At 33.8% G+C, this 22,157-nt stretch overlaps 1 protein-coding gene across 5 annotated transcripts in view; it reads right to left on the reverse strand.

The window, feature by feature from the left end:
- Positions 1–22,157, reverse strand: part of kmr (kramer) — a 283,370-nt gene that overhangs the window by 89,001 nt on the left and 172,212 nt on the right. For all 5 annotated transcript variants that reach the window (XM_065349682.1, XM_065349678.1, XM_065349681.1 and 2 more), the window contains one exon: positions 5,518–5,740. In XM_065349682.1, the coding sequence (XP_065205754.1) occupies positions 5,518–5,740 (223 nt within the window). The remainder of the gene's footprint in view (positions 1–5,517; positions 5,741–22,157) is intronic.

Consider the following 22,157-nt stretch of genomic DNA (forward strand, 5'->3'; position numbering starts at 1 on the left):
TAGAACATCAATAAATAGGTAGTCTACACTTTTCTGTAGGAAATTCACCCAAAAGCTTGACCACACGACAATTATTACGCTCATAGCCAGGTAAATCATTCTACTCGCATCGTGAAACATTATACACAAATAAGTACCTACATTCGAACCAACCTCAAAACGTCGTGTTTTTCGCCTTCAAGCAAAACCCATATGCAACCAATTTCGCATCAATTACCCTAATTAATCGGTTGGCTAAGCGTCATTTCACGGTGTTCGTCGATACAGTAATCTTACGTACGCGTTAAACCATAACGGCGACCAACCTGTCCACACCACCGTAATTGCCCATTTATCGCATAATAATTTTCCATTAACATTTTTAATTAATCATTTTATGTATAACATCCACATTATTACACGTACTCATCGTCCAAAACGTCGCGAGCACGTCCATCGACATTTTAAAACAACGCTGGAAGCGACAAAGTGACACCAGACATCAGGCTAAAAATGTGGAAAAAAACACCGGGAAAATTGATTTTTAAAACTAACAAGAAGCCGTACACTGGATAACTTTTTAAATACCAGATTATACGTAAGTATTTAAAATAGGTACTAATTTATTCGACAATTTCTTTTTTTTTTTTGCTTCGCAAATCTAATCTCGAAGCTTTTAAATTTCTACGACGAGTACTGGAGCTTTCATTACGCTTGTATTTTCACCACTCGTCACACGACAAGAGACAAAAATACCCTCATCTTGTCCTTTGTACAAGGGTGCGTTTAATTATACCAAATAAAAAAGCATACCGTTATCGTTTCTTTTCGTTACTTTTGTATTCGTAATAAACTGCAGTAGTTTTTCTTTTTCTTTTTTTTTTTTTTTGGCCGACAGTTTTGAATAAAATTTATTTTTTTAAAACACAAAATAGTTGTAAAAGTTGTCAACATAGTAGGGTGGCGAAAAAGCATAAGCGAAACATCAGCTGGCAGTTCGAATGATTTTACTGCTCTTCATTATTATTTTTTTCATAGTGAGATATTATTTCGGTTGTTGTAGTTTGTGATAAGTTTTCAACTTTTCCTCTCGTTTTTCTGTAGTCATATTTTTTCCCCTAGATGATGCTTTTTTTTTCACGAGTTCGAAAATTAAAACAATTTCCATGTCAATATGCAATTACAACGTTTTTATTCTTTTTTTTTTGGAATTTAATTAAATATATTATTTGTTATAAAATGAAAGCTTTTGTATCAGAGTTTGAGATGAAAAATAGAAAAAAGGGGGAAAATACACGAACCTATTGTTTTGTACCTACTTCGATTTTCAAAAACGAGCGACTGTTTTTTTTTCGAAGATGGAAATTTTTTATTAGGTAACCCCCTCCCTCCTCCTTCATCTTCACTCAACATTTAGAAAAATGTTGATCTTTTGAATTAATCTTCTTGGAATTCTTTAGGTTAATTTTTAAACAGTTCAAGTTCGTTCAATTTTTTTCAAATTGTTATCTAATTTTAAAACTGAAAATCAAAGAAAAATACCTACCTACTCATTTCAAAAATTACTCAGAATTTCTCAGAAATATTCCAGATATTTTTTCATAAATAATTTTTGAAACGAATTTATTGGCAAATTTCTCGAAAAATATTACAAAATAGAAATTTATCAACGCCATTTTTCAGTTCACTGAAAATGCAAAACCACATCATGGCAAAAAAAACTATCAGCGATAAAAACAACAATAAAAAGATATTTCGTTTTTAAAACGGCGAGACGAAAAAAAAACTCCCATTTAAATCAGACTCTCAAGACACTTGTATTGAGCTACTCGACGTTATCATTTCAGCCCTCATTTTACGCGCAGTTTTCATCGATTCGACTCTTGGAAACGAAATTATTGTTTTTCAATGTGCCAGATAATGTAAAAATGAACGAAATTTTATCGATAACAAGGTCTATATACTCGCATCTTCTCTTTCTCGGCAACTTTTCTATCGCATATATGTCTTACAAATAGGTACCTATACCGAATACGTCCAGCATATCTAAGCATCCATAGAGACGACAAACCGTCGAAATTCTTTTCAATTTCCATCCACCGCTACTTACACCCTACGCGAGTATAAAATGACGTTAAAATTTTCTTATCGGGTTCTTTTACTGCTCGTACAAAAGCCTCGCTGAGCCTATATTTTTCAACATGTATAAGGCTACAAATTCGAACATCGTTTTCTAACTTTCTTCCAGCTGGTAACGTACCTACGGTGCGAAGAGAGCAGGGCAGGGATATTTCATCAATAAAGGTGAATTTATCGTTTAACTATCAGTAGCAGACATCGGGTGAACAAAATTTTGCCACAGCGTTAGAAACTCATAAACATCATCGGATACCGATTCGATTTTGAGCAAAATATTTCTTGTTAAATTATCTAAGTTAGGTATTGGGTTGGCTTACTTACATTTTTTCCCCCATAATTCGAACCTTTTTTCTTTCTTTCTTTTTTTTGTTCACTGTTAGGAAGACGAATTCAATAGCCTATTTCGTTATTCTCACAAAATCTTGAGATTACATCGCTCAAAAATCACAAAAATCAAATCAACGAAAAAGGATTCCTTTAAAAAACTAAAATAGTGCAAAAAATAAATGCATTTTTGATGCACCGGTTATTTTTCTTTTCCTGACTTTCTATTCTTTCTATTTTTTTTTTTCGAAATTTGATGGAATTCAGCCTTGGCAAAAGGACCTTAGAACAAATTCCACAATTTTCAGGCCAGTGCTCAAATTTTTTCAAGTTTTTTTATTTTTTTAATTTCAATTTTAATTTTTTTTTTGGTTTGAGGTCATTCGATATTTTTAGTGTTGATGAATCATCAAGTTTACACCATTGGAAAAGCTCAATGTTTATTTTTGTCAAGCTCAGTTCTTAAAATAATATTTCTCTCTTTCATCTTTGGTAAAAAACAACAGAAGATCACCCTGCTAAAGAAAAAAAACTTGCAAAAATTTTTTCAAAAAAGGGGGATGGGGTGAAAAATTGACCAGAAAATTTGAAAAATTTCTCACGTCTTCTTGAAGTCATTTGGTTCAAGATTTTTAGCATTTTATTAAACTCTACCAAAATTCCAAACATTATAAAAAATGACCCATCTGATGTACCTAATACATTATGATGGATCAAAAAAAAAAAAAGGTAACATATTTTGACCAAATTTAGTAGAGATCTTCATTTTGAATTCAAAAGTTAGGTACTCAAATAATGTTCCTCCGGAGATACCCCTGGAGGGGAAATTTGGGCCCTCAACAAAGAGGAGGCATTTTCGAAAAAATCATGGTTTTTTCACTCCTGTTGCTACACAACCTGTTTTGGGAAAAATGGTCCATTCTTAAATGAAAGTATTTGTGATTCTGCGTCAATCTATGCTATTGCCGAAAAAATCCCAGGTCTTTTTAGGGTTTTACAGAGCAGTTGAAAATTTGCAAATCACTTATTTTTGGATAAATTCACATTTTGAAAATTTTTTCTTGGCAAATACTTCGCATCAATTATGCCAAAGTATTGAGAGATATCATTTCCAAAACTGAGGAAATATTTTGGAACGCAATGGTGCCAATTTTTTAATCATTTTTGCCTATTTGAAAAAAACGAAAAAATTTCAAAAGTTGTTGGTCATTTTTATATCCTTTTTCCACAATAACTGATGATTTGGTCCCAAAGAAACAACTTTGTGGTGCTCAGCTTGCTACCTATACCAAATTTTTGGCGAAACGTCGACTTTTTTCAAGACAATTTCGAAGCATGAAAATTCAAAATAGGTAAGTATGAAAAAAGCTTGCCATTGAAAGAAACTCAACAATCTTGGAAGAAAAAGGTCCCAAGTTTGAAAAAATCTCTACCTATTTATCTCGGTTCAAATTTCAAGAAATTGAGAACTTTTTTGACATTTTTACTTATTTATGGAAATGAACAATTTTATTGTTTTAAAACACAATTGAGATGAAAAGGAGCCAAAGAGTAGGTAACCTGAAAAAGGGCCTCAAAAATCAGTACCCAGGTACTTACTCAACTGAGAACAAAACCCGACACATAAGTTGAAGGAAAAAAAACTTCGGTTTGCTGTTTAGACCCTAAATAAATATTTTGCCACAAAATCACCAAAAATAATTCTCAAAATAAGCTTGCCAATTTGTTTTTATTGAATCCAAAATAACATTATTTTTAAAAATTTGCAAAAAAAAATCGAAAACCGTATGATATTAAATACCTACATAAGTCTACCCTCAGCCACGTTTTGAGAATCATAAAATCATTTTAATAGCTTGAGTTTGGTAGTTTAAGTTTTCCAGTCGTTATTTTTTCATATTTATTTGAATATAACTGCAAAACCTTCCAAAATCATGGCGTTCGATTTAAATCTAAAATATGAGCACTAAAAAATCGGTCAAATTTCTCTTTTAAATAACGTTTCCAAAGATCTTTCAAAAATAAGCCTCATTCTCTCTGGGAATTTTCAGGCAGCGAATGTTGACTTTAGCATTGGAAAACTTTTTAATTTTTCATGGTCGATAGTTTCCTTCACAGAGAAGTGGAATGCAAATTTCCCTTTACGAGAAGCCTCCGGCCAACTTGATCGAAAAGTTTTGGATTTGGACTTCGTAATCAAACTTGAACATTTTAATGAAGTTGAAATTATTGATCAAGACGAGCATGCGAAATTACAACTTTTAAAATATGTATTATATTTCTCAAATTTTTAGGCAATCGGATAAATTGAAACGGAGAAGGGAGGAAAGAAATGATGGAGGAAGAGAGGAAGTATTTTTCACAAAGACATCAAAATTGAAAAAAAATCACTAAATATACACCAAAATATCTACCCAAAACTCACTTCATCAACTGTTAACTACTCGTATATTGGGAGGCCCTATAAAATTTCCAAAAGATGTATGTATTTCCATGTATTGCATTTGCATAAGTTTAGCACTCTAATTTTCACTCAAAATATTTCAAAAAAAACCTCCTAGAAAAAAAAACTAATCAATTTCACAAAATAGAAAAAATTTCACAAAATAGAAAATTTCACGCTCTAATTTGATTTCCCACCTCTTTTCTAAGTAGGTATCTAATATCGTTAATTTTGACCAAAAATTGATTTCTTGTGATGAAAAATTTGAAAAAAATGTCATCGCAAGCATTCCAGTTTTTCTTCATTTTTGTATGTTTGCAAACATGCTTAATTTTTTTTCAAATAATTTATTTTTCAAGACTAAATTTATCAGTTGAAAAAAAAAAGATTTTTGAGGAAAAAGCTTTGTGTTTTACAAAAAAAACTGAAAGGAAACCAGACAGTGCAACATGAAATTTCCCAGTTTTTTTCTTAGGTGGTTTTATTTTTTGAGACATTATTTCAAGCAAAAATTTGAAAAGCTCCACCAAAAATTTTTTTGGAAATGTAAAAATATGGGTCACCCTTGTATAATATACATATTTAGCATTTCAACACTATTAGAAAATTCTCGACAACAGTATCGTACTTACTTTTATAATAAAACAGACAATATTCGGATAAGACGAACCAGCGTTTCTTCCACAACATTAACCCCTCACTTCCCTGTTTATGCAACCAGCCTTGCATAGCTACCGGAGCGAACGCAGCTCGTTTGACAGTCGGAGAACGCAGTTGTGACTGTGCACTCAAAATACGACGTGGTACGATCGCCTGTATCGGTTGTTGAGCAACCACACAATTTCCGCCGGAATTCTGTAACACAATAGGAAAAAAAAGTCATCATTAGATTAATGGCACGAATTTCTGCACCGTTTTTTATATCTATATTATCTACTCAAACACCACAAATAAACCGAATGTAAACAAAAGATGAGATGAATGCATTAGTATGGTTATCCTCATTAATACTACTACCGTAACGAATATCAAACATACCGTTTACAGTAGGTTTTTTTTCGCTTCTGGGTACAAAAAAATTTCAACACGATGCTACGTCTTCCATTTTCCGTATTTTCAAAACCCCTAATTTGAATTTTTTTCTCGTTACAATTTACGACCGAGTATTCGCTCAACGTGAAACGTTTGATTTCGTGAATTTCCTATACACGAATTCTGCGTCTTTTCATTCTACTACATTTCGAGTAACTTATATCAACATTTTCTGCGTGATTTCCTTCGAAAAGAGAAGCCTTCATTTTGACTAAAAATGGTGCTACTACACAGACCTAGTACATCGCATCTTACGCATCGAAAAAATATCATCTTCATTCGACAAACGCCCGAAATCTTAACGACACTAATTAGAGAATTCCTAAATGAACATCTCAAACCATAAAAATTTTCTTCTCGGAGATAAAAATTTCATCCGAAATAAAAACGCACAATAATAGCGCGAATTTCCACTCCAAAGTACATACGTACATTTCTAGCGCAGTTTTATTCACTCCGTCGAGTATTAATTATTTAAAATCTCGTTATTTAGTTCTTATTTCGGATAAAAGTAACAATACGCGGGCTATTGTAGGAGTTTTTTCTCACCACCATCTGCAGGGACCTTTTCCTACCCCCGGCCAGGGTCCGCGAGACCCTCGAGTTCGTCATCTAGCCATGCTACTACCGCATACCAATTACTTCTTTACTCGGTTTTACCATTCAACGAGCTTACTTGCTTTTAGTGGTAATTTACTTGGCGTACTAGTCGTGAATGCTTTTTAAACGTTTCCGAAACTTTTCCAACATAAATATCCTCCCCGCAGCTCCCACTCCGGGCGTACTTTCTCGCAGTATAACGCAAATTGCAGCGTGTTATTAAGTCGCAACAAGAAAAATATACATACTCGCGAGCATAAATAACCTTAATTCGAATCACTACAGCGCATTTAGACGACAAGCTTTACTCGAAAACTTTTAGTTCACTAATTTTATTTTATACCCTTGTGAGATACGAGGCACGTGCTCTCTCCGTCTATACAACCAAAAACGTCACAAAATCGTAAATTGAAAATTTTTCTAATTTTACTCGCCCAATGTTCGAAAATTCATTATACCAAAATGGTGATACTTTTTGAAGAAATTTTCAAGAAACTAATGAGGAACGAAGCCAACTAACAAACTCTAAGTGCAGTTTTTCGTAAAGTAATCACGTACTATTTAGTGTAACGAAACCGAGGCGAATCTCGACTGAAATGCTTCAATTTCTTCGACGGTAATTTAAATCGAAATTACAATTCGGTATACTTTCCGAGCAGTCGATGATTTTAATCTAAAACTCATTCCCAAATGGTCATTCGTTGCTGGAATACTCGAACGTTTTATTATTTGAATTTCGAAGCGTTTTTATTGAGGATAAACTGCGATAAAAACGAGAACGCGAGGAGTGATTTATGTTATTTAGGGAGGGTTCGGAAGTGGTGATTTTCATACGGAAAATATGGTAAAAACCCCTTTAGAAATTCAAGATACATAAATAGGCGCAGCAATAAGGAAATATTTACTTATATAAGAAAAATAATGGGAAAATTCGTGAAATCCTCGGAGTGTAATTTGCGAATATCTGCTCAAGAACTGCATCTCTAATCACTTAATCGCAAAGGATCGTGAAGTAAAAATTCAGAATAATGAAATAGAATGCAAAAAATTTCTTATTGTTAACGTAAATTGTATTTGCACTTCTCCTTTATTTGATCAAACTGCAACCATAATTACTGGCATCTGAATAAATGAGCATACTGCATACGCTGAGACTTGAAGGAGTAATTATATGGATTCTTTCAATTCGATTAGGACAAAACTACATAAGAGGTTTTTGCTTTCAAAAAATATGTATAATTCATGTCGAATCTCTGGACTTCAAATTTGCAAAATCTGTCCCTTGCCGAGTACTTGACTAAAAGTGGACGCAATCAGGTTCACATCAGAAAAAATTTTTCAACGAACCACCAAATTCAGATTTTTAAATTCATAAATTTGTCGACTTCTTCAGATGATTTTTTAAAAATCCAGTCAATGTTTAAACTTTCTTCAAAACGTTTGAGCAATTTCTTAAAACTTTATCAAACTCATAAAATTTCTCATTTTTTTAATTTTCTTTTTTGAAGGGAGGAGGGGGGGATTTCACTCAAGTCATCAGAGTTGGAAAATTCGTAAATTTTGACAGTCAATTTTTTAAAAGAGGAGTCCTGACAAGGCCATTTTTTGGCCCCCTGACAGTTATTGACTAGACCATTCTTAAAATATTGTAATAAATATTCAAAATACGAATCGGTGGTTGGTTAACCCAAAATGTCCATTTTTTGGGTCGTAAAATATCTGTTTGAACTCGATAAATGTTGTGCGAGGTGATTTTCCAATTTTCGACCCTCTGGAGCAGAAATTGGAGGTGTTTTGATTCTTGGAAAATTTTGGAACCACCATTTTGAACCTCCCCCTTTGAGCTCTGCTAAAAAGCTTTTTACAGTTTATTAATATGTATCTGAAAGACCTTCATCCTACCAAGTTTTGAGCTCAATAATTCTATTTTTTCGCAATTTCGAAATTTTGGGAACCCCTGGAAAACTAGAAACCTACGATTTGACCCAAACGTAACGTTTTGAGGTATATATTCAATTATCTTGATGAAAAAGTTTAATAATTAAGCTCCCTGTATATTCGTAATTTATTTGACCCCTTTTTTAGAGCTCCCCACTTAAGGCACCCCTAAAAGAGGTGTTTAAGCACATTTCAAATAAATTGAAGAATTTACATTTGAACCACACTAGCAAGTGCTCGATAATTTTTCATATTTTGATTTTTCCTATAACTTTCAAAATTAAGTAAGCTTTTTTGGGCCAAATTCTGATATTTTATCTACTCTTTAAAAAAACGCCAAAATCACGTTTTCACGATTTCAACGAAGTAAAATCCTCAGAGGTTCAAAACGGTGGTTCCAAAATTTTCCAAAAATCAAAACCCTCCCAATTTCTGCCCCCGAGAGTCGAAAATAGGAAAATCACCCCGCGCAACGTGTATCGAGTTCAAACAGATGTTTTACACTAAAAAAGTTTTTGAAAATATGTAATACTCAGTGGTTCCTAAAATTCTTTTTGTAATCACAACTTTATTGGAAACCCCTGGACCCAAAAAATGGTCATTTTGGGTTAACCAACCACCGATTCGTATTTTGGATATTTATTACAACATTTTAATAGTGGTCTAGTCAATAACTGTCAGGGGGCCAAAAAATGGCCTTATTGGGACGCTTTCTTTTCCAAAAAATTTTACTCATTAAGTACTCGAAAAATTTGACATAGGTATTGATTAGTAAAATGCTTTGATTCGTTCGTTAAAATAGGCTCAACAAGAGAATTTCGCGAGTGTGCAGCAACCGATTAGACGCAATTTTTTTTCAAAAGCAAGGGAACCCTTAACATGTGGTAGATCACATTTATATCTGTCCAATCGCAGAACTACAGGCCCTACAAAGGTTCCAAGGTCTCAAAATTTGATTTTTAGCGAATTCCACCAATAATAAAATGAAAAAATGAACGAAAAATAGCAAAATAAAAATAGTAATTCTCAGTCAAAGATGAATCGATCGTGATTCGTGAAAATACGTATTTTTTGAGCTCATGAGGTATTTTCTGGGCCTAAAACATTTGATAAAAAGTCCGAAAATTATCGGAAAATGCTATTGGATGTGCTATAACTCTCGGAATCGTCTTTTCAAGTCACAAGTTGAATTCCCTGAAGTTTGGGACTAATTTCAAGCCTGCACATTCGAAAGGGAATAAATTGGGCCCAAAATTAAAAAAAAAATTGTCAAAGAAAGATTGAAAAATGCGATTGGGCTGATACAATTTTTGTAATCGTTTGAAACTCGACATTTGACCAGAAAAAAAATGATTACAAAATTGCACTGCTACTCAATCGCATTTTTCGACCATTTTTGGGCAATTTTTGCGAATATTTTGGCCCCAAGAAATACCTCATGTGCCCCTAAATGTATTCTGGGAATTTCTATTTTACTATTTTGAGCAGATTTTTTTTATTTTTCATTGGCGGAATTGGCCAAAAATCAAAATTTTGGGACTTCAGACTACCCTAGGGGTACTCTTACTTTTGAAAAAAAATTAGATCAAATCGGTTACTGTTCACTCGTAAGGTTCCCTTGTAAGCCCAATTCACCATTCAACTCCTTCACATACAGTGCAATTTATTTTTCTTCTTCACCCACACCTATTTGAATTTAATTTGGTTATCACTATTTTCATACTTGGTTTATTTGTTCATCAACACACCTACACAGCTTATTATCTTTCTATAACAACGTGAATCGTGTTGACATCCCTTTCACATACCTTTTTACTTTAGATTCGCGTTGAAATTCTCGTTAAAATTAATTGAAGAAATTATAGCGAATTAAGTGAAAGAAGAACGAAGTGAATTAAAATTGACAAACGATTAGGTTAAAAGTTATATGGTATAGTTGTTTTTCGTATTATATGGCTTTAATCTAAAGGTACAGAGTAGACTACGAAGGAAGAAAGTTAGGTGGCGATTTTGTTAAGTTCATTCGTCGAATTTAATTACGTCGGAAGTTTATTTTGCATAAAAATAAAATTCAACGTAGCGGAAATTAGATAAAGAACTACGTGTTGAAAATTTGTAACCTCGTTTTAAGTCTCGTGTATTTCTAAATCGAGGAAGGGAAATACATAGTACCTTCTTTCTATAAAGCTCAAAGAAGAATTAATTCACGCATGAGAGTATTGCATACATATATATGCTTAATATAGTTCACAGTAAGATGTTGAAATTTTGAACCGTAAGTATAGGTAGGTAGGTAGGTATCTCGTATAGTACTGCAATTTGACGTACAAGTTTTCATTTAAGTATTTGTATCTACCTATTTGAAAAAAAAAAAAAAAAACGAAATGACGCACCTGTCTTAAGCGATCACGAATAAAGAAAAGGAAATTAAGCGAGGGAGTTTCGCAGTTGAAATTTTTTATTTTATTTTTTCGCGTGGTACTAAAAGAGTAGATTGTATAAGTATTTAGGCGTTTTATGTCGAAGAAGGAAAAAAAAGAAGGGAAAAATCCGGTGTATCGTGTGCTGTACAAAAAGTTAGCTAAAGGCTAAATTTTACGTGAAGTTTTTAGCAGAGAGTATTTGAAAAGTTGAAGGGTTGCAAAGGCACAGCCTGCGGATATCGGACGATGTTTCTTTAAAGTTGAAAAATATAAAAGTTGGTACTCGCACATGTTATGTTGCTTGGGATCGGTATCGAGAATGTTGGAATTTTATTGGAAAACTTGTTGAAGCAATTTTCGCCTTGTTCGAGCAGTGTCACGTGTTCTTCGCTATGAGATTAGAAGTGATTGAACGATTAAAATGTCGATTCTGCTGAACAATCCACGATTGATGGGAAATTACGATCGGATGAATTTTTCGACATTTTTAAAAATTTTTAAGACACGAGGGAAGGTAAATAGAAAGATTTTGAATTGATTTTTTTTTTTAGCAGCCTAGCACGTTTTGTCGTAAGTGTAGACGAGTTGTAGAAAATAAAAATGTAGAAGCGTACAGCAAAAGACCAGTTTTCTATGTACAACGACTTCGGTATCGGTCAAAACTACCGAGACCGAGCCTTGAAATATTTAAGGTCGGAAACTGGTTTCGCGTACTGTGTGTGTTTCTCCTCCCATACGATTTTATTTTCTATCGAAGATGTATACGAACCCGTTATCACGTTGGCATCTTTCAGAATCGGACATCGCATATTTTTCTGATGAGTTTTCATACTCTCGCAGCAGCCAGCAGCCTGAGCACTTAGGTATAACCTAATGGAGTACATAATGGCGAACGAACGACGACTAAAATTACACAGGAGTGTAACAAATAACGATCGATCGCGTGTGCGAGCTTTTTGAAAATTAAAAGAATACACCGCGAACCGAAGGATTAAACTGTGTGATTTTGTTTTTCGATAATTCTGCTCGCTTACTATAAAGATGCGCTACAGAATGCTAATACGATCGACTTACCGAGATCGTGTCTTCGAATAGATGATTATTGAGAAATTATAGACTCGTTGTTTACGTTTTACCTACGTACAACAAAGGCGTACGTTCCGTGGGTGGCAAATACGTAATTATCGTTGGTACTTCTTCTTGTATTAAGCTCCGACACGACCAAATGGCTGAGTAAACTCCAAGCTTTCGTGAGACTCTGTTATGATCGCGATAACGTCTGAGAATTTTTAATGAGTATCTTTCGTCCTGTAAGTAGTTGTTCTTTCCCTGTGGTAAACTCGAGTTCGATGAGTTTTCTTGTATGTGCTTTAGGTACTCTCTGTACAACTATTTGTTCATAAAGAGTGCAGAATATTTATACCTCAAAATATACGAGAACGTAAAACGTACAATCCCTCAGCTTCCGGAGCTATCCAACTTTCGCAACTCGATACTGTACATTTATTGAGCTAGATTTTTCTATTGAAAAAATTCAATTTGCTTCTACGCATTTACGGCGAAACCGAGTGCAATTTTAATAACATATCGATCGGTACATTTTGCCTATATCGAACACGAAGGCGAAGGCGAAATACATTTAGTTTTGGGAAAATACCCGCAGGACTTGGAACGATATATGTATGCTTTTCCCATGTTAATTGTAAGCCGACCAGCCGATTGGTCCGTCTTAAAAACTGAGCTTTTTCCACAAATGCAATTTCTAAACGTAAATGAAATTAGCCGGCAATTTTATTTTGAACGTACTGCGTGGATTTTCTCAAACGCAGCGGAGTCCGGATTGATTGAATAGGTGTCAAACCTCGTTGTCTTCGGGGATTATCGTAGCTCGTAGCTTCGTCTGAGTGAATTTTATTAGTCAAACTCGTATCAGCGTAAGGAGGAAATTTTACACGGGTTCTCCAACTTGATGCAATCCTTTTAGTGGAGTTTGAAGCATTTTTTTTTCTTCGAAATCAGGATAGGAGACCAAACCGCTTTTAAATTGTTGTTTTCAAGTTTGAGTTAAAATCAAGTAGATAACTAGGTAAGATTCATACTTGATTGATTCGTTATAAAAAAATATTTGATGAAAAAGTTGAAAATTCACCACATCAGCAAGTTTGCTTAACGTTTTGACTATAAAAAAAATTGCCAAAAATTCAAAAATAAATTTCGTAATCTAGGGTAAACAAAAATAATTGCAATTGAAAAATTTTGCTAGTATTGTCAAGTTTTTAGGAAATAGGTATTGTCTGAATTGAGACATTTTGTTCGAAACTTTTGGAAAATGATGTTAAATTATTGAGGAGTTAATTTTTGGGAAATTTTGTTCAAAAATGTTAGAGAATTTTGTCTATTTTTTGGGAACTTTTGTTCAAAATTTTCTATTCAACATTTTTTGAGAATTTTGTTGTTGTTTTTTTTTTTGGAGAGGGTTTGGTCAACATTTTTCAAGAGTTTTACTCAGCATTTTTGAAGAATCTTGTTTAATTTTCAGAAATTTTTGTTCAAAATCTTGAAAGAATTTTTTTTTGAAAATTCTGGTTTTGAAAGCTGGTGAAATGTGCTTTCCAACGATGTGTAACAACTTGTATTTAGCATTACCTACTTGAACATCCTTTTTTCTTAAATTAAAGTGAATCAGTCACATTATTCCAAAATAATATGTATTAGGGGGTGAAAAATTGAGACGGATTTTTCTTTTTTTTTGTACACCCTGTATAAACAAAAACTTTGTGATGCAATTTGGTCTTGGTCAGGCTACTATTTTTATCATTAGGAACAAGTAACCAGTGCTGCTTGATGGATACATCATGTCCTAACTTGATTTTTGAGTGACTGGCATAGTTACCTGCACTGGCGGCAATACCTGCAGGTACCTTACCAGAATCAACATTTCAGACAGTTTTTGGGCAATACTGTGGAAAATTGTGTGTAAAAGTGCTAGAGAATAATATTCAAAAAACTTTTTAAAATTGTATTCGAAAATTATAAGTTACATATCGCACCTTGGGAGTAATAAGGTTACATCTCAAAAAAGTGAAATTTTACAGCAGAGTGATTTTCTTTTTTTAAAAACTTGATTCATTATTTTTATCAACTTATAATTAATTGTGAGGAATGAATAGCACCTCATTTTAAAGATCTGGTATCCTACCTTCGTTTGGCATAAGAACACTTTGAAAAATAAAATCTTAAAGAGGAAATATTTCAATGTTTGGAAAACTTTTTGAGTTATAACCTTTCTTTAAAATTGATCTGGAGGCAAAAGGAAGCGTCCAAAAAAATTTCATGTTAACAAAGTTGTAGAGATTTAAATTTCCAATCGACATAATGTTGTTAGTTTTTTTCTAAAGTGCTTAGTTTTTGAGTTTTTCTCAAAAAACTAAAATTTCATTATATGTGACGCGGCACAACAAAATCGACCTTCGAACTGAAAACAAGTTTTTGAGTTATGGGGGTTAAAGTTTTCAGTCCAGTTCTGCTCGTTTAGCGGAAGCGCTTGCGTTCTAATCACGTTCTCCGGATAAACTGAGCTAAACATAGTCTTGGATAACGTTTCTTGCCTGTTTTGTGTGAATATCACTGGGTAAAATGGTTATTTACATTGATACAGGGGGCTCAGTCATGATTGCGCTCATTTTTTCAATTTTTTTTTTATTTTTTCATTATTTTCAATTTTGAAATCGATCTGGAGGCGAAACAAAACGTTCTACGAGAAAAATACATCGAGCAAAGTTGTAGAGAATTAAATTTCCAAAAACCTATAAGAGGTTTATTTTTCTCCAAAATGCATAGTTTTTCCGTTTTTCTCAAAAAACAGAAATTTTATGGTAATCATCATGAGGTTTTTGTTTTTTGAGAAAAAACGGAAAAACTATGCATTTTGGAGAAAAATAAACCTCTTATAGGTTTTTGGAAATTTAATTCTCTACAACTTTCCTTCACGAATTTTTCTCGTAGAACGCTTTGTTTCGCCTCCAGGTCGATTTAAAAGTTAAAATAATGAAACAATTAAAAAAAAATCAAAAAAAATCAAAAAAATGAGCACACTTCTGACTGGATTACCATGTATATGGAGCTATGCAAATCATAGGGACTTCTGGGTGGTTTTAAATGATTTTTGAATGTCCGAGGACCAAAAATCCGTCAAAAAGTGAAAAATAATTGTTTCAGTCGGAAGGTCGATTTTGTTGTGCGGCGTCACATATGTGCAAATTCATTTTTCTGAAAAGTGATCAATTTAAAAAAAATTTTCCATTTGGCACAAACCAATAAAAAATGCACTCCTTGTGACTATTTCTAACTGACAAACATTCAAAACAATCAAAACTGTTTGTTAACACTTTGTATGTACAAAATTTGCTCAAAAAAGTAGAGTTTTTTGAGATGTACCCTTATTACTCCAAACAACTTGCAATGTTGTTGGGATTTTGAGTTAGGCCATTGGGGTTTTTTACAAGATCTAGATAATGTACCCAACTCAAAGTGTTATTTTTGGTTGAGGGGGGTCACACAAACCCCAAAAATGCAAAACCGTCAAAATCAATTTTTTTTGAGATGTAACCTTATACTCCCAAGGTGCAATATTTTGCTTGATTTTTGAAAAATTCTGTTCTGAAATTTTTAGGGTTTTGTTCGTTTTTTTTTCAGAATATATACGAGTAGTTTAAGAACTTTGAGAAATTCTGTTTAAAATTTATGAAATATTTTGCTTGATTTTTGAACAATTATGTTTTTGATTGGAGACTTCAATGCCAAAGTTGGGAAGGATCATGGCAGCTACGTTTGCTGGGAGATACGTACTTGGAGAGCAGAACAAAAGAGGTGAAATGCTCGAAGAGTTCGCAGAAAGACATCGATCTAGTAATATGCAATACCTGGTTCAAACAGCATGCAAGAAGATTTTATACATGGGTCAGTCCTGGAGATAGAGTTAGAAACCAGATAGACTACATACTCGTACTTGTTGAAGAGAGATTCAAGAACACAGTGAAAAACTGTCACACATAACTATTGGTTGCAAAATGCCAGATAGTCTTGAAGAGCCAGAAGAAGAGCAAAGAACGATACCAACAACTTGACATTGCAAAAATCAAATCAAAAAATGTGCGAAAGAAATTCCGAGAAGAACTGGAAAAACAAAAGGAAGACAAGTTGGAAGAAGAACAAGGTAATGAGGAAAAGTGGCAAGCATGGAAGTGAAAGGTTAAAACAGCAGCAGAAAAGTCTATTCCACTCAAAGGAAAAAGAAAACAAGAACCATGGATGACTTAAGAGATACTGGATTTGATGGAAGAATAAAGAAAAGCAAACAGACCAAGTAGCGAATACACTGTGCTAAATGAGATCACGGGAATGTGCAGAATGGCCAAAAACAAGTGGTATGAGGAGAAGTGCCAAGAAATAGAAGATCTGGAGAAAAGGCACAACTAGAGGTCTGCGCCGCCGACCCACGCCGCTGCCAATGATGAATTTCTGAGGGGCTGACTCGCCGCCGCCGAAAAGAATTCATGGTGACGCACCGCCGGCCGCCGCCGCCAACGATTTTCCGGCGGTGTGAGTCGGCGTTGGGCTATTTTTTCATTGATTTTAGTCACTTTTTTGTATTTTATAGAAAAATTAGAAATTTATGTTTTTTGAGGAAGATTTCTTTTCCTGAAAAATTCACTTTTTAGACCTCACATAACAATAATCCAAGAAAATTCAGTGTTTTCATTTTTCATCGTACTTTGAGCCCTGTTTCATCTGCGTAGTGGGCCACGCCGGCGCGCCGATTCACGCCGCCGCCGCCGACCAATTTTACCCATTACGCCGCCGCCGCTGTTTTTCCATCGGCGCAGACCTCTAGGCACAACTATAGAGAAATGCATACCAAAGTGAAGCAGATGATGGCTGCCCACAAGAAAGGAGAAATGGAATAGCATATATGCAAGGAAAAGATGGGAAGTACTGTGTTAACAATCAAGAAACTGAAGTCGCAGTCTGGATCAGCTACATACAAGAATTGTATGGAGATGATACACGTCCGGCCTAGCAACAAAAATTAAGATTTGAAACCCTGAAAGTCTTGTTATGAGATTTTAAAATTTTAATTGCTAATTTTTTATTTTTGATCTACTCTTTTTCAAACTACGCTCTGTTAACGGATTTCGTCGCCTTAGTTGCAAAAACTCATATCCCCAACTCTGAGATCACACCTTGTGTAAACCGTTCTTTTTGCACTGTAGCACCCTCTATTGGACTTTATTGCTCAACTAAAAGATAGGTAACAGAGGGGGACCACCCTCTCTAACCTACCTTTTAGTTGAGCGTTCAAGTCCCATAGGGAGCGCTACAGTGCAAAAAGAACGGTTTACACAAGGTGTGATCTCAGAGTTGGAGATACGAGTTTTTGCAACTAAGGCGACGATTTGCTCTCATTGGTGAATTAAGCATCCAATTTTTGACACTTTCATTAGAACTGTTCCAGTTGAACATTTTGCATTATTTACGGCAAACTGAGTATGCAATTTTAATTAATTTTTGAATGATAGGTACTTACCCATCAATTCGAAAATCACAGAATCAAATCGAAAACCTGCAGACTTATTTTAAAGACATGAAATGATCCAGGCTCTGGCAGAGAGTTCAGTGGGAATCCGAATTAATTGTGTAGTTATTTTATAATACTTTTGAAGAGAACTTTGAGAAAAAATGATATTATTTTAGGTTTGAGTCGTTAAGGTATAAATTTATTCTGCAAAATTATTATATTTTTAAAATTATTGCATTGAATTTGTTATACTTATTCCATTGAAATAAATCCAATTGATGGTACATATTCCTATTCAAAAGTTGGGTAATCACACATAACGTGCTGAGGATCAGTTACCTATGCTAGTTTCATTCCAGAAGGATTTACCAATAATGGGACATCTTGTAGTTATGTGTATACTTTGCGATAAATCCTTAAAGAATACGTTCATCAATTGAAAAATAATATTTCGAGAAAACTTGGAAATAGAAAAAAAAAATTGATACGATGGCAATTTGTATAATAAAATATCCATACATAGATTCATTTCCCCGAGGTATACTTCGACTGTGTGGACATAGTTGTTGAAATGCATTAAAAGAAAAATCTATCCGAAGCTCGTAAACCGAACCGAACGCGACGAACGGTGTACTCGTATTTTACAACGTTTACTTTTCACGCAGCCTTTACCTACCATATATTATTCTAGTACAACTTTTTGAAATCGCTCGCGTGTATTTTCATTTTGGATGGAAACGCAAAGGAGAATACAAGGCGTTTGCGATAGCGAAACTTCACTCGTGACATGAGATGAGACGTAGATTTGAAATAATTTCACCAAGTTAAGAAGTTTAATTCGTTTTTGTCTCGGTATAAGAAAATACTCTTCGCGGATGCTGCTGGGAAAACTGCGCGAAGGAAACGTTGTTGTCAAGTGAAGTGTCAAGTTTAAAAGCGTATTAGCGTATCTAGTCGAATAACGCAACGATTCAAAAACAAAAAGATATAGGTGGCAGTTTTAAAGCAGCCTTATTTATTCTTTCGCGAGTAAACGAGTATACCGGCAGGCGGCGCGGAATTAATTACGGCTAAGAAATTTTTAAACAGCAGGTGCGAAAGAGTAGGCCAACAAAAGCCGTCGCCGCAATATTACGAGAGGTTATGTCGCCGTCGTCGTCTTCGTTGAAATTCTCAACGCTCAAGGGAGAGCAGACACGCGCTAAGGCAGTAAACGTATTATTATTCATCGAAAATTTCCGCGCTGTTGAAAATACTCTGTATGGTGCAGGTAAACTACCGGTATATTTTAGACTGCTTTTCGACGAATAATTTACAAACCGCGGTGTAAAAGCTTTAATTAGAAAACTCGTTTTGTAAGAAGGAAACAGGCTGCGTTTTTCGCTCTGCATCGTCGTCGTCGCAATGGCTTTGACTTCAATCGCGGTGCAATATCAGTCAAACGTGGGTGATGAAATTTTATGAAAATGTTCCCATTCGAGCCATACTTACCTACGTAAGTTTCAGTTTCACAACCATAACCATACACGTTTACCAAAAGGTGTAATTTAATTATCATGAACGACTGCAAAACAAAAGAAAAGTCGCAAAAGTCGATTACAGATGGTTATCTGCTCTGCTCGTATAGCTAGTGTAGCGAATTCCAACTAACACCGTGTCGTATTGTTCTAACAACGACCAAAAGTTTTCCCTTTTTTCCATCTTGTTATACCAACCTACCTACTCGCATTCGCCAGAATTAAATATAGGAGGTATTCGGATGAATTGTATCCTGCAGTAATATGTGAGTAGGTACCTATTCTGAATAATGAACATTCGACAAACCATGTTGTTAAACTAGATAGGAAATGAAAATTCAAGAATACGATGTTGATTTATTTGTTCAAAAGTTCGTGAGCTTTCAATCTGAAATTATTGCGGAATAGATAAGATTCATTATTGGCAAGGACATGATAGTTTGAAATTCCATGTATTGTAGGTAAAAATTGTTTCAAAAAAGGATCAGATTTATACAACATGACAAGAAATACAACAAAAATACATATAAATGAAAACTGTTAAAAAATTCATGAAAATTTGGAATAAATAGTGTTCAAAAATTATAAAAGTTTATAATGAACGCAGGTAAATAAATTCCATCTTTGACTCTATAAAGTTTACTCTAGAAGTAGGTGGTCTCAGTATCAATTTTCTGGACATTACTATCACAATAGACCAAGATAAGCTGAATTTTGACATCTTCCGTAAACCTACCTATTCAGACATACTCATCAACAATTCTTCTGTTCACCATTCCAATCACAAACAGGCAGGTCTCCGCTACCTTATAGATCGCCTTCTTAATACCCCCTTGTCCAAACCAAACTTTCATAAAGAGCTTCATACTATTTACAGCATTGCAAAAAACAATGGCTATCATCCTAGCATGGTTCAAAAACTTTTACGTAGGAGGAAAAAAGCTCTCTTCAAGGCTAAGGTGACGACCTTTCGCGATGATAACGTCAATGTTAGTTGGAAAAAATTTACCTACAATGGTTCGATTACTTATAAGCTCACTAACTCCTTAAATAAAAAGCTCAAATACCTAGAATTAGAAAAACCTGTAAAATTCGCCTTTAAATCTAATAATACTATTTCTAATTTACTATGTAACAACAAAGATAAAATACCTACGGATCAGAAAAGTGGAGTTTACAGACTCGAATGCAATACTTGTAAAGCTCTCTACATTGGGCAAACTGGCCGAGCTTTCAAAATACGCATGAAAGAACACCTTAGCGCATGGAAAAATAAAAAACCTGGAGTATCTACATTTGCGGACCATCTACTAACCAGCAACCACTCATCTGACTTCAATTTCAAAGTCCTCCATGTCGAAAAGAAAGGTAAAAGGCTTGACACTCTGGAGGAGTTTGAGATATTTAAACATATAGAAAGCAACTACATTGTCCTCAATGAAGTAGTAAAAGCTCCGACCAACATCCATCACAACATGCTACGCAGCATCTCTACCTACATACGCAACCAACCGCCCCCCTCCCCTAAATCCTAAGCTCATGTAATTCGACGTAATTTTCTATCTATTTGTTCTCCTATGTACTTCGCATTTTTACTTGTATTATTCTTGCTTTATGCCTGATGATGGTACGACTACGTACTGAAACGGCCGTCGCATGTTTTGTAATGTGTAATACAGTGTTTTGTGTACAAGTTATTTTTCTTCTATTATTTATAATGTCAAACGCTGAAAGTAACAACTTCGTTTATTCACTGTAATAATTGAACAAAACGCTTCAAATTTTTGACCAAAATTCCTCAACACCTTTGGAACAAAATATGCCACAATTTTTAAACATTTCCAAAAATTTGAGCGAAATTCTCCAACACCATTGAACAAAACTTTTGAACAAATTTCCCAGAATCTTTGAACACAACTTCCTAAGATCATTGAATAAAACACCTAAAAAATTTCCAACGAAATTTTAGAATTTGGTAGGTTCTCCAAAATCTATTACAGAATCTCATAAAATTCATCAATAAATCTTTATGCTTGAAATTTTTGAATAAAATTTTCCATTTTCATGTAGTCTTGAAAAAAGTTTTTCGGAATACATACCTATTTGAAAAAAAACATTGCAAAATTTCTAAACTGAGTTCTCCAGAATTTTGAATCTAATTTTCTAAGATCCTAGAACAGAATTCCATGAAAACTTTTGAACGAAATTTCCTCGAAAATGGACAAATTATCCCAAAAACCTACAAACAAAATAATTATCTTCAAAACTTTTGAGAAAAATTTCCTTGAAACTTTTGAATAAAATTATCTCGGAATCTTTTTGAATTTTTCTATAAAACTTTTGAACTAGATTTCTTCGAATCTTTCAAACTGAAATTTCTTGAAACTTTTGACCAAAATTTCCTCTCAACTTTTGACCAAAATATCCTCAAAACTATAAAACAAAATTTTCTCGAAATCTTAAAACAAAATTTCTTTGAAACTTTTGAACAAGATTTCTTCGAATTTTTCAAAGTGAATTTTCTTGAAACTTTTGAACAATGAAGTTTTCTCGAAACTTTTGACCAAAATTTCTTCTAAACATTTAAACAAATTTCCTCTAAACTAATAGAACAAAATTTTCTCGAAATCTTCAAACAATATTTCCTCAAAATGTTTGAACGAAATTTCTTCGAATCGTTCAAACTGAATTTTCTCGTAACTTTTGGACAAAATTTCATCGAAACTTTTTGGACAAAATTTCATCGAAACTTTTTGATGAAGTTTCCTATAAACTTTAAACAAAATTTTTTTTCAAACTTATCACCAAAATTTTTTCAACATTTTTGAACAAAATTTGACGAAGTTTTTGAACTCAATTTCCCAAAACGTTGGATGAGCAGAATTTCTTGAAACTTTTGGCCAAAATTTCCTCAAAATTATAGAACAAAATTTTCTTGAAATCTTTAAACAAAATTTCCTCAAAATTTTTGAACGAAATTTCTTCGAGTCGTTCAAACTGAATTTTCTTGAAAACTTTGGATAAAATTTCATCGAATTTTTTCAATGAAGTTTCCTATAAACTTTAAACAAAATTTTTTTCAAACTTGTGACCAAAATTTTTTCAACATTTTTGAACAAAATTTG

Source organism: Planococcus citri, chromosome 2 (genome assembly GCF_950023065.1).
Source record: "Planococcus citri chromosome 2, ihPlaCitr1.1, whole genome shotgun sequence".
NCBI classification, from domain to species: domain Eukaryota; kingdom Metazoa; phylum Arthropoda; class Insecta; order Hemiptera; family Pseudococcidae; genus Planococcus; species Planococcus citri.